At 37.4% G+C, this 13,705-nt stretch overlaps 1 protein-coding gene across 1 annotated transcript in view; it reads right to left on the reverse strand.

The window, feature by feature from the left end:
• LOC121888557 (polycystic kidney disease 1 like 1-like) overlaps window positions 1-13,705 on the reverse strand; it is a 36,043-nt gene that overhangs the window by 5,126 nt on the left and 17,212 nt on the right. The window contains exons 34-47 of the mRNA XM_042400162.1: window positions 4,453-4,559; window positions 4,205-4,304; window positions 3,992-4,120; window positions 3,730-3,903; window positions 3,446-3,632; window positions 3,165-3,253; window positions 2,600-3,066; window positions 2,391-2,475; window positions 2,111-2,296; window positions 1,911-2,029; window positions 1,707-1,817; window positions 1,505-1,613; window positions 1,152-1,235; window positions 93-262 (exon numbers count right to left, since the gene is read on the reverse strand). Of these exons, the coding sequence (XP_042256096.1) occupies window positions 93-262; window positions 1,152-1,235; window positions 1,505-1,613; window positions 1,707-1,817; window positions 1,911-2,029; window positions 2,111-2,296; window positions 2,391-2,475; window positions 2,600-3,066; window positions 3,165-3,253; window positions 3,446-3,632; window positions 3,730-3,903; window positions 3,992-4,120; window positions 4,205-4,304; window positions 4,453-4,559 (2,117 nt within the window). The remainder of the gene's footprint in view (window positions 1-92; window positions 263-1,151; window positions 1,236-1,504; window positions 1,614-1,706; window positions 1,818-1,910; window positions 2,030-2,110; window positions 2,297-2,390; window positions 2,476-2,599; window positions 3,067-3,164; window positions 3,254-3,445; window positions 3,633-3,729; window positions 3,904-3,991; window positions 4,121-4,204; window positions 4,305-4,452; window positions 4,560-13,705) is intronic.

Raw genomic sequence — 13,705 nt, forward strand, 5'->3', positions numbered from 1 at the left:
GTAAATGATGGTTACGATGATGTCAGAGACACGAAGGAATAATTTCAGTAATAACTCCTCTCTCCTCTACGTCAGGACTGTGTGTTTCTCACTTTGTGTGGCCGAGACTAACTGTAGCACTTGGTCCTAAATAACAGCCCAGGTGACCACATGTCCTTGAAGGTGTTCCCATAGCACCCATGGCATCTGACTGTGGGTAAGTTGATGCTCCGCTCCCAGATAATAAGTGAAGACATTCTGGTACAAGAGTCACGCCAGAAACCTGAGTCACAAAGAGCACACAGTCAGAGCAAAACAAAAAATCAAAGGCACATGCAAAAACTTTAAGTTTTTGCATGTGCAAAAGTCCCCCTCAAAAATATTTTGTTTATAGTTACTACACCTGAATATTTGACCTTCATTGTACAGAATGATAAATGCCAATGTCTGGAAGTCAATCATGGTTCTATATGCAACTTTCACAAGTGTGATGTAGAAATTTGAAACATCTAGTGCAAATAAGTAGCTGACATCTTCTTCATGTTTGCATATTGAAAAGGTGGGGATCTTTAAATGTGACACAAAGGTATCTTCAATAAGGATACAGCGCAGGTTTCTCCCTAAATCTGAGCACCTATCAGTGTACTCAATTCAAACCCTTAACAGACACTACAGATGTATATTAAAATTGTAATTAAAGTTCAGAACTTAATTATTTTGAAGCAAATCTGCCCGCTGGATTGTTTGCATTCAAAATACATATTGACTAATCTATCTAGTTGAGGCTTAGGCCCATTTTATGAAACAGCACACTCTACAGGAAGTTCAATGCAAACACAGAAATGTGAACAAGCCTGAAGAAAGTGACTTCTGATACAATACTGATTATTTTCTTGAAATTCAAGTGGCTAAAAAAATACATCCGGACCATTCAAGTAATATGTGGTTCATTTTTCTTAGATTGCTGTTAATTAAAAACACATATTAAAACTAGTATCAGTCATTTCTCAATGTTTGCCAAATCAGAATATTTTGCTTTTCAAACACGTCAGATAATTCAACATTTTATCATCCTTGTTTTTCCAGTAAATGTAATTATATTGGCACATGTTTGTAATAAAATGAGTTGAATAAGTAATGGAGTACTACATGTAAATGCATTTTTTGTTTACCTGGTCCTGAAATGAGCTGGAGATCTCCATCTTCCACAGGATTGGCTCACCAATCAAGATGTGTGATTGTTGGATGACATCAACCTATTGAGTCATGAAAAAGGTGAAAAATGGTTTGTTTCATTACATATGGTGAAACACAAGGACATTTAGCTTGCGTACATGGTCAAGGTACATCATTTTTGAAATATTTTTATTGTATAACAATATTTGACAAAGAGAGGTCAGAACTGAAACTTGAGTCTTTTTCGTTCAAAATTTGATTCAAGATTAATGGATGAATTCTTTTTGGTTTATCTTAGAAACTTTCATGGAGTGCTGTATCTCTGCACAGCCCTTAGTTAATAGTTTACCATAGTTGTGTCTGATGCATTTTTGTACAGTAAGTTAAGCAGGCTGGTCTGTGTCCACCTCCACCAGTCATCATGCTTTTGTATGGAAATGAACTCATTATCCTGGCTGCTACTGAAAGAAATAAAAAAATATGATTAGTCAGTGCTTGTAGTGAGTTTGTGAAAAAAGGCAAGAGACCCTGCATGTGTGTGTGTGTATTACCCTAGAAACTGTTTTCTGACAGCTTTATTGACATGGTAATGGTCACTGAATGAGCTGCCATAGGTTATACACATCATCAGGAAAAGCATAGAGACGCAGACAGAGAAATCCCTGGAGGACAAAGAGAAAGAGATGATTCCTTACACATTTACACACACACAAGTGCACATATAAACACAGAAACACACACACACACATACACACCTGAGGGTTTTACGGATAAGAGTCTCTCTTCTTTTCCTCCCACGAGTCCTCCTCAGCTCTGCTGGAGTTGGCGGACGCACAAGACGTAGGTATCTGGCTCGCTGACGAGCTCCAAGCAGCTGTCAATCAGAAATAATTGACTTGATGTTCTAATAGAGTAGACTAGAACAGGTTAAAATGAAATAAAATGTTGCTATCACCTTTTTGAGATATGAGCGTCTTTCCTGGAGGAAAGCAGGTGGCTTGAACTGCTCTTCTGGTTGATTAGCACCATTTTGACTCAACAGTATAGAAGTCTCTATCTCAAAGTCTGTGATACTTGAGAAACTATGAAAGTCAGGTCTTCTTCTGTACCAAAGGGAGACAGTCACTGCCACTGCAAGTATCTGGAAAAGAAAAAGGACAATTGCAAAGAGTTAGCATAAAACAACTTGTTTGAAGATTAGGGATTATAATTTTATATGGTTAAAATGCAATTACCACAGCTGGCTGGATCAGGAAGATGCAAGACAACAAGGAGAAGAAAACAGAGTGTATCCAAAGCAGAACCTTGCTGCTGCTGAACCTGACAAATGAAAACACATGTTAATTAATGTGAAAAGGACACAGGTTATATCAACAAGAAGAAAAACATGTTAATTTTTTTTTTGCTTAACTATAATAATAAATCAATTGAACTCTTCCATTACCTCAGCCCCAGCACTGCAGAGAGCACCAGGCAGATGAGAGACAACAGCAGACACAGTGCCCAGGCCAGATATTGACACCACTGTGATGTTGATCTGACTTGTCTTCCTCTCAGTGTGTCAGTGATGTGGGAACCACCACTATGCCCTGACCACGCTGCCTTGCGAAGCCTGTCATCCTCGAAGCCACCATCTGATGGATCTTTCTCCTTCGTACCAGACAAATTATCTTTCTGGGTTCCATGAAACCTGCGGCTTTCACTAACACTATCCAACTCTTTTCTGTGACGTCCTTGATCAACCTTGTTTCCGCCTGTAATCAGAAATGAGTTTTGAAGTGCTGGTCCCGTACTGCTCTCAACTGAAAGAGCATCCTCCTTCCTTATGACCACATCTGTTTGGATCACAGATTTCTCATGTGTGTCTTTATTTTCCAGATCCCTAGTGGACACGGAGAGCCAGTCTGTATCCTACAGCAAAAATGAATAAGGATGAGGAGATGCTATGAGAGCAAAGACCAAGAGAAGAGGAAAAACAGAAAAAGATTGCTAACTGCTTGAGGTGTGACCTGATGTTTCTTCCTCCAGGCTTCCTGCGCCCACTGTTGAAGGCTGCTCCAGGAGGGCTCGAATATACTGTTGTTCACTGACAGTGCATCTGCACAGAGACAGACAATGAACAAGTGAGGTGACAAGAAAATAAAGGAAGAAGAAAATGCAAAACAAGTAAATGAAAACTTGGAATAATGCATAAAGAAACGGAACCACATGATCAGACAGTATTTTAATGTCATAAAGTAGAAAATAGAGGAGAAAGTTGACATTTTTGATTTTGTCCATGAATTCTCACCATCAAAACAGTCACTGTCAAACTTTCTGCCATTTGCGTATTGGACTCCTGACCCCGTCAGCTTGACCTTACGCAGTCGGAACAGGAATGATATCACTATTGCTGCGGGCAACACTGCCACCACACTTAATACTCCCGTTGTCACAGAAACAGCTGATACATCAACCATGCCCAACTGCAACGGCAACTGTAAACAAATGATTTGGAACCACGGCGTTATAGGTGACAAGTTTTATAACTCTTATGCACCAAATCTCAAACTTTAATGTTTTTTTTAAACCAACCTGCTCATCTATTTTTGATATGATTACTGCGCTGACACATTCGTAACCCAACAGTAGCAGCAGACACACGCTAAGTCTCTGAGTGCGTGTGAACGAGCCAGGGCAGGGGCAGGTGCACACAGATATCCAGGTGTGGAGGTCGGCCAAGTAGTCAGATAACTTTAGGCACAACATCTGCAAGGTAGAGACCCATGGTCACACGGGAGAAGAGATTAAAAGATGTTTTCATATGTGTGTGTGTGTATGTGTGTGAGTGTTGTACCTTAGCAAAGCCTATTCCCTGGTTACAAACACGTAGTGTTCTCTCCACCTGGCCATCACCTTTGTTGACAGCCAACCAGCACTGACCGACAAAGAGCCAAGCACGACCCTTCACGTGGCCTCTGTTCACCTTTATTGAAAGTAGACAAACAAAACATGTTGGTGGCCAAGTTGAAAGTGGAAACAACACATCCACAAAACAGGCAGACCTTACCTCAGATACCTCCACCAGTTTGAGGTACCAGTTCGGGGAGGGTCCCGAGTTGTCATGCCAGATGTGAACCCCCCGCACTGCGCCCAGGCTGGTTGCTGCACTGTGGTGTCAGACACAAAGAATACACTGAAGTAGGAGTTTATGTACGATTTTTATAAAACTACTGTATATATTATGTAGTGTTATAGTAAAATCTGTAGGAAACTAAAATTTATTTATTTATTTATTTGGAGATATTTGAATGTTACCTGAGTATAAAGGTGGCTTGAGAGTTCCTCCTGAACAGAATGCATCCTGGGACTTGTAGTTCTCTTGTCTGCGAGAACTCATCTTCACCACACAGCACTATGTAGACCTGGTAAACATATAAAAACAGTTGCCCAGATACACATTGCAGTATGTGTCCCATATGCTGGACTAAACTGGATTTTATGAGGATAGTTTAGTAGCAAAACAAGTGTTCAAGGACCTTTAGCTTTATTTTTATATTTGTTGTCAAAGACACCTGTTTCATTCTCATACAGCAGTTCAGTGACCTGTTTAACGTGTATATAAAGACGGGAAGTGAGCGAGACGTGTCAGACTGCATCTTGCTGTCTAAAGAGGTGATATTTCACAATGAGGAGTGCTGCAGCTTTTCTGGCGTTGCTGCTCTGTCTGTACTGGACGAGGGCTCAGGGTGAGAGTGGAGGGGGGACAGAGAATGATATCACTCAGACAGATATTCAGTCTGAGATCCTGGGTGTTAAAGCAACCAGTGATCAGACTAACATCACCCCTGATATCTGGGCTGAGCTGAAGGAGCTGAGAGACATGGTGATCCAACACAGTCTGGAGCTGAGTAACAGCAAGAGCAAGATAGAGAAGCTGGAGCAAGAGAATACAGGTTCATTCACATAGTGCTAAACAGATTCATGCAATGTTCACATATTCATTACTTTTAGGACTAATTTACTGCTTTTATTCCAGCCATACAGGCCAGACTGACAGCCAGTGAATGTACGAATGCAGGTAGATATTTACATTTTATTAAATGGTATATAATTCATTCATGTTTGTGATGATTTTCCTGTCAAGCTCAAGAGTAAAATGTAACCAAATCTTTAAGGTGTTTACTGAGATTAATATCTAAGATGTAAATTAAACCTTTTGGTAAAAAACTTTAAATGTATTCACAGTTTTGGAGGCCAGAATGAACGCCAGTGAAAATTTGGTCAAGGAGCTCCAGAGAGAGAACATAGGTAAGCTTAAAAAAATCAAAGTGTGAAAATTAAACTGAGTATATTATGTTGGCAATGAGAAAATATTTAGTGAGGTTAAGATAAGGTTAAGGTTTCATTAATGATGTTTTGGTGGGAAAATGTTAAACATCTTTGCAGTTTTGGAAACCAGATTGAGCGCCAGTGACAACATGGTTGAGGAACTCAAGCAGGAGAGCAGAGGTAAGCTAAAACAATCAATAAAAAGCAAAAATAGCACTGTATGTTAGAAATAAAAATATATTTAGTGAGAAAATGATCAAAGCATAATCAACCTTTTTGTGAAAAATGTTACAGTTTTGGAGACCAGAATAAACACCAGTGAAAATGTGGTTGTGGAGCTCAAGAGAGACATCATGGGTAAGCTACAAAAACATCATTAAAAAATAAAAATGGCATATAATGTTAGAAAACAAGTTTTTGCAAAATGTGATGTGCAAAAGTAATTGGAAAGGAGTTAAAAAGATTTAACAGAAATGTAACATCTGGGGTTGTTTATCAAATAATCTATTTAACATATTCATTTTTCTCCTCTATTGCAGATCTTTTGGTCAGAGTAACAGCTACTGAAAATCAGAATACAGGTAGGCCTACATAGTAATCAAGACAAAATGTGAAAACTGCAGACCATAATCCTATTTCACAATAAAAGTGATAAATGTGTTCACAGTGTTGGAGGCCAGAATGAGCTCCAATGAAAACGAGGTGGAGGAGCTCAAGAGAGAGAATGCAGGTAAGCTGCTTAAATCATTATTGAAAGTCAAGATGCTGCTATCAGCATCAAATTGACTGTAGTGTCACTATATTGTGTGGTTGAAAAGCAGTATGTCAGTGAGGAAAATATTTTACAAACAAAAGATGCAGTTACATTTCTCAGAGACTCAGTGACGTTTTCAAAATGCATGTCTTCCACATTCATACAGACCGACCAAAGGTGGCGTTTTCAGTCGGTCTTACTGATGTAGGACATGTTGGACCCTTCAATACTGACACCACACTTAAGTTCAGTAAAGTCTTCACCAATATCGGCCAGGCCTACAACCCAACTACAGGTATTCAGCTCTTTTATATCCAGTTTTCAGTACTGATGTGAGGAGAAGTTCTGACCCCTCACTGATTTTCTCCTCTGATGCAGGTATCTTCACAGCCCCAATCAGAGGAGTCTACTACTTCAGATTCACCTTGTGGGACAACCGTACTTCAGCTTGGATTTGTGCTTATCTTAATCACAATGACAATAGAGTGATGTATAGTTCAGACTACAGTGATAACACTGGCCATATCTCTATGTCTAATGCTTTAATTCTTCGACTAGAAAAGGGGGACGTGATCTTCCTGACTCTTGCCTTAAACTGCGGTGTTGCGGATTACAACAACAATCGTACCACCTTTGATGGTTTTCTGCTTTTCCCTCTGTGAGTGCAGCTGTGAAGTACCCACAGTTAATATTACACAGTTTCAACATTACTTAGAAAATATAAGCATTTATAAAATCCAAATAACTTTTTGTCTGTGTTTTTTTCTGGTTAGAAGAACAAGACTCTAAAAATTATAGAACATTCTCACCTAAAATATAAAAAAACCCCAAAAAACATTTAGAATTTAACTTTAACTGTTAAACCCATGTTAGTGAATGATCACAACTCCTACAATGACACTTTGTGGATCCATCTATACACCTTAGAGCTTTATATAGTGCAGTAGAGTCTTTACATATTTGGACAGTATATGTTTTTTGTTGTGTTGGCTTTGCTCTGCAGCACTATTTGCAATAAATTCTTTAAAAACACACGTTAATACACATCAGATGAACCATGACCCAGTTGTAGCCCTTTACAACCTGAGTCTGGGAAACAAACATACACACTTTTGAAAGATCAAAGACTGAAATTGCTCTTATCAACTGTTTAGTTCTCATGATCCTTCAACATTAATGTACTGTGGTTTTTTAAGGATTCACTATTAATGATTTTAAAAGAACATCATTCTAACTAGTTGTTTGCTTTAAATTCAGTTCAGTGTTCAAGGGTCTTTGGTGTTATTTTTACATTTGTTATCAGACGAGGGCTCAGGGTGAGAGTGGAGGGGTGACAGAGAATGATGTCACTCAGCAGGGCCGTGCAGAGACCTTTAGAGGGGCAGTTGCTTAAAGTTAAAAAGGGGAACATGGAACAAGATTTTAAAAACCACATACACCAACATAATTTATAGCACAACCTGTTGAAGTATAGCAACTCATATTCAAGCAGAATGTAACATGGAATCTTACAACAATCTGCATCATACTATATCATTGTCCCCCACCTGATGAAACAAAGGTCCTGTCCTGTAAGGACCAAGGTTTTGTCATTGTAAGGGTTAATGAATGGCAGGATTAGCCAAAGGCTTCAAGTATTCTTGTCTGACGGACTCAGTTTATAATGTTTGACTGAACGATATATAAAACAATTTGCTTTCAAAAACAAAAACCCCTGAATGGTGAAAAGGCTGCTTCTTTTAAGACATTTAGCATAAACATATTGTTTCTAAACAAAGAATATGCTTTTGATATGATGACAATCTCTGATCCAGACATAACATATAGCTCTTCAAATCCCATAATTACAAGGAAATAAAAAAACCCAAAAAACTACAAGACATACAACAACTGGGATGGAAAGGGGAGAATGTTTAAAGATTATAAAATACAGCTAAAAATAACAGAGAGGCAGAGTTCAAAAGTAGTGCAAGAGACAGTGAGACAAAACCAGCTGCTACAGTCTTATCTTAAAACAAACTAAACCGCAAAAATATTTATAAATGCTTGGACTCCATTTGCTGTATTTCAGAACATGGTTGAAATACCTTATTGGATGTTTTAATTGTTTTTAAAATGGAGATGTCACTGAATAAAGACTCAACTTTGTAGGATTCTTTAATATACATTTTTCCAACCAAAATGAGAACAAAATGAATTGTGATCATTCACCACTGGATGTTTTTCTGATATATACAGTACTTTTCTGCTACTTCTACTTCTAGTCAGCACATCTTCAAGGTTTAAAACAATAAGAAACATCCACTGAGCTGCGATGTGTCATTGTCAGTTTTTTCAAACATGCTTGTCAGTAATGTGAAAATAGTCTCCCAAGTATTTAAACATTTACACAGAGATTTTTTTTTTTTTGCTGGTGTCTCACCTATTTCAACCTGTTAACAGCTTGTGAAAACATCATGATAATAGAGTTGTTGTGTAGTGTTACTACCTGTATTAAAGGATCTGTTAGTCCTTTTATAACAGGTTTCAATCTTGTGCTTTGACTTTTGTTTGTTAAGATGTCCTTTAGTTTACATTTGGATAACAGATTGTGCCTTTTAAAATATTTACCAGAACAGTAATTTCAACAGTAACAGTAATCTCCAACACAAGGTGGAGCTGAGGAACACCAAAAGCAAGATAGAGAAGCTGGAGCAAGAGAATACAGGTGAGTGCATTAATGTCAGTCACACAGGGCTTCACACATTCAATGTTTGTATATTATTGAAATGACTGTTCTGAGTAGTTTATTGCTTTAGTTGCAGCTCATGCAGCACAACTGTCTGTCATGTTTGTCCAGACTGGTTTTATAGGCCAAAAATCTATTTATATGGGATTAGATTCATCCATGTAACTTTTATATCAGCTTTATGGTGGATATACTGTATATTTCCATTTTTAGTTTGGTAGTTTGACCAGAGAGTATCAATCATGCCTGAGATGTCCTTAGTCTGACTCATTTACTTTCTGCTCAGTTAAAGTGATCTTCTTATGGTCAGTATGAACAGGAATATTTAATGTTCATAATATTTGCACAAAAGATGTTTATTTGAACAAAAAAGTATCTTTTTAAAAGACACAGTAACTTTAAATGTCTTCACAGTTCTGAGGGCCAGAATGAGCATGAGGGAGAACACAGGTAAGCTACAATAACATGTAAAAACTTTTTTTTACCGCATGCTAGCAATGAGAATATATTTATTTGATATTAAGGTATGGTTCTTGATGAACCTTTGGGTGAAAACATATTTTGAAGTTCCAGTTTGGTACCACTGAGATGTCACTGGTCTGGATCATTTACTATCAGCTCAATTAGATATTTGCAAACTTTGATGCCCAAAGTGACTGAAGAGAATTTAAAAGATATTTATGTATTTAGCAGAGACAAGTTCAACATGAGATTTTACATCTGGCTGTTGAACAATTATTAATCTGCTTATTAATTTTGCCTTCTATCTTCTATCGCAGATCTTCTAGTCAGAGTAACAGCGTGTGAAAATAAGAGCACAGGTTGGCCTCCATAGTGATCATGTAAAAAACTTGAAACCAGCTGACCATAAACATACTTCGCAATAATATTAATGTTAAATGTTAATTTCACAGTGTTGGAGGCCAGAATGAGTTCTGCAACACACAAGATTCGAAATAAAAGAATGATTATGAGGTTAAAATGCTGAATCTACACTTTAATTTGTTGATATTGAAACCTGAGTCTGGGAAAACCAACCCATACACACAAAAAGATCAGAGACTGAAACCCCACTTATCATCTGTTTAGTTCTGATGAGGATCTGATGATCATTCAACATTAAAGGACAGGTTCACAACCTTTCAAGTCTGTCTTAAAACAACAGTCAGGTGTGTATATGGACACTGAAAGAGGTTTTCCTCACTGTAATCATTCCTCCTGTTCATACTGGATATTAAAAGATCCCCTTCAAATGTGCTTTCAATGTAAGTGATGGGGGCCAAAAGTCATTTTGTGCAAAAATGTATTTAAAAGTTGATGTTCAGCTTATATGAAGCTTCAACAGTCTGAGTTAGTCATATCAAGTGGATATCTTCCACATTTACAGTCTTTTTAGCATTAAATTCCCTCTTTGTGTTTCCTCACACAGTGTTTCCCTGTTGAGCTATAGTGGAAGTATAGTAACAAAAAGAGGGACTTTTGCACTAAAAAGACTGTAATGTTGACTGTAAACTTGATTTACTTTGACAACAGCTTCATTTTAGCTTCAGATAAACTTTTAAACATATGTTTCTGCACAAAAGGAGGCTTGAGGATTTTGGTCCCCATCACCTACATTATAAGTGCATTTTGAAGGGATCTTCTAATGTTCAGTATGAACAGGAATATTTAATGTTCATAAGGGCACCAGACTGTTGTTTTAAGAGAGACTTGAAAGATTGTGAACCCGTCCTTTAATGTTGTTATTTTGAAGGAAAGAACATCATTCTAACTTGTTGTTTGCTTTAAACTCAGTTTAGTGTTCAAGGATCTTTGGTGCTATTTTTATATTTGTTATCAAAGACACCTGTTTCATTCTCATACAGCAGTTCAATGACCTGTTTTACGTGTATATAAAGACGGGAACTGAGCGAGACGTGTCAGAATGAATTTTGCTGTCTAAAGAGGTGATATTTCACAATGAGGAGTGCTGCAGCTTTTCTGGCGTTGCTGCTCTGTCTGTACTGGACGAGGGCTCAGGGTGAGAGTGGAGGGGTGACAGAGAATGATATCACTCAGACAGATGTTCAGTCTGAGATCCTGGGTGTTGAAGCAACCAGTGATCAGACTAACATCACCCCTGATATCTGGGCTGAGCTGAAGGAGCTGAGAGACATGGTGATCCAACACAGTCTGGAGCTGAGTAACAGCAAGAGCAAGATAGAGAAGCTGGAGCAAGAGAATACAGGTTCATTCACATAGTGCTAAACAGATTCATGCAATTTTCACATATTTATTACTTTTAGGAATAATTTACTGCTTTTATTCCAGCCATACAGGCCAGACTGACAGCCAGTGAAAGCAAGAATGCAGGTAGATATTTACATTTTATTAAATGATATTTAATTCATTCATGTTTGTGATGTTTTTCCTGCCAAGCTCAAGAGTTAAATGTAACCAAATCTTTAAGATGTTTACTGAGATTAATATCTAACATTCAAAATGAACCTTTTGGTAAAAAACTTTAAATGTATTCACAGTTTTGGAGGCCAGAATGAACGCCAGTGAAAATTTGGTCAAGGAGCTCCAGAGAGGTAAGCTTAAAAAAAATCAAAGTGTGAAAATGAAACTGAATATATTATGTTGGCAATGAGAAAATATTTAGTGAGATTAAGATAAGGGTAAGTTTCATTAATGATGTTTTGGTGGGAAAACTTTAAACATCACAGTACACAGGTAATCTACAAAAATCAATAAAAAGCAAAAATAGCATCATATGATAGAAATAAAAACATATTTAGTGAGAAAATTATCATGATAAAAGGTTCATAATTAACCTTTTTGTGAAAAAAACGTTACAGTTTTGGAGGCCACAATAAATACCAGTAAAAATCTGGTTTTATACATGCAATTTTCACATATTACAAATGGTACAAATGTCATTTTACACTTGACTGCTGATTGACTGTAAATCTTTCATAATAGTAACTAGAAATGTGTTCACAGATTTGGAGGCCAGATTGAACACTGCTGAAAACGTGGTGGAGGAGCTCAAGAGGGAGAACACCAGTAAGCTGCAAAACACAAAGCTGCCAGTTTATTAGATATTAGATACACATACATGTATTTCAAGTTCCAGTTATGTAGTTTACCTCCTTTACAATAAAAATGATGAATGTGTTCACAGTGTTGGAGGCCAGAATGAGCTCCAATGAGCTCCAGGTGGAGGAGCTCAAGAGAGAGAATGCAGGTGAGCTGCTTATATCATTATTAAAAAGTCAAAATGTCATATTATGGTAGCAGTGAGAATGGCAACGGTAAATCGAGGGTCATCCTCTGTGCAGCAGGATGCAGAGTGACATGAATACAGTTATTAAATGAGGCAGAAGTGACATTTTGCAGCTGTTACTGATGTGAGAGGAAAATATTCTCTCTATGTGTGTCTTCCACATTCACACAGAACGACCAAAGGTGGCGTTTTCTGTCGGCCTTACTGACGCAGGATATGTTGGACCCTTCAATACTGACATCACACTTCAGTTCAGTAAAATTTTCACCAACATCGGCCAGGCTTATAGCCCAACTACAGGTACATATACCTCTCTAACCTACTCACACTGATTTTATTTGAATTATTACACAATCTTATAGATTTATGATCCAATTTATCATTTTTTTTGGAATTGCCTTTTTATGGATAACTTTTATTGTATCCCTAGTTGTCCAAGTGTGGAATATCTCTCTTGAAACTGTCTGTCTCGCCATTTTTTAAATGTTTTTTTCTTTGTTTGTATTTCTTGTCTTCTTAGTAGGCTAGTTCTGGGTTGGAAGCTCTTATAAAGCTCTTTCAGATAAAGTATGTTATACTGGGATATACATGATGCCATGAAGGGAAGGGACTTTCTCTTTTACATAGTTTGCACATGTATTATGTAGCTATTTTTATTCTATTTGGCAGTCTTTTTTTATTTTAATGGGTGCTTCTGTGAAAGCTTTGATAGTTCTCACTTGTATTTGGTTTGGTTTGTGTTTTCACTGAATTGATTAGATTAGATTTCTAACACAGTCTAACATCACGGACTTGGCAACAAATTCCCAGAGTTAGACAAACACCTATAAAGCCTGACAAAATCAATTAAAAGACTGAATTCCTTCTTTGTTGCAGGTGTCTTTACAGCACCAGTCAGAGGAGCCTACTACTTCAGATTCAACGGGTTTGCTGCGTGGAATTCAATAGCTATTGACCTGTATCACAACGGCAACCAAGTGACTCTCTCTCTTGATAGAGTTGGTAACAATGATTATGTCAATGTGTCTAATGGATTTGTTCTTCAACTGGAAAAGGGAGATATGATCTATGTGGTTCTCCGCTCAGGCTTTGGTGTTTATGATGATTCCCTTGATCGTACCACTTTTAGTGGATTCCTACTTTTTGCTATGTGAGGTCAGCTGTAAAAACAACTACAGTTGATTGCATGAAGTTTCAACATTACGCTATTAAAAATATGAAATCCAAATAATCTGTTTGTGTGTGTGCATTTTTGTCTGGTTACATGAGCAAGACACAAGATGAAAAAGTTCTCTACTGACAATATCAAAGAACCTCTCCACAGTTTAAGATAAGTTACATTTTAGTGTTAATTAATATGAAGAGGATGTCATATGTAATTAAAATTATTTCGTAAAGCATTTTGAAGAAAAGAAGAAAAATGCTTTACACAACTCCTGTAGTAGCACGACAATATTCTGTGACTAACTGTTTTATGAAGAGAGAACAC

Source organism: Thunnus maccoyii, chromosome 21 (assembly GCF_910596095.1).
Source record: "Thunnus maccoyii chromosome 21, fThuMac1.1, whole genome shotgun sequence".
Taxonomy (NCBI): Eukaryota; Metazoa; Chordata; class Actinopteri; order Scombriformes; family Scombridae; genus Thunnus; species Thunnus maccoyii.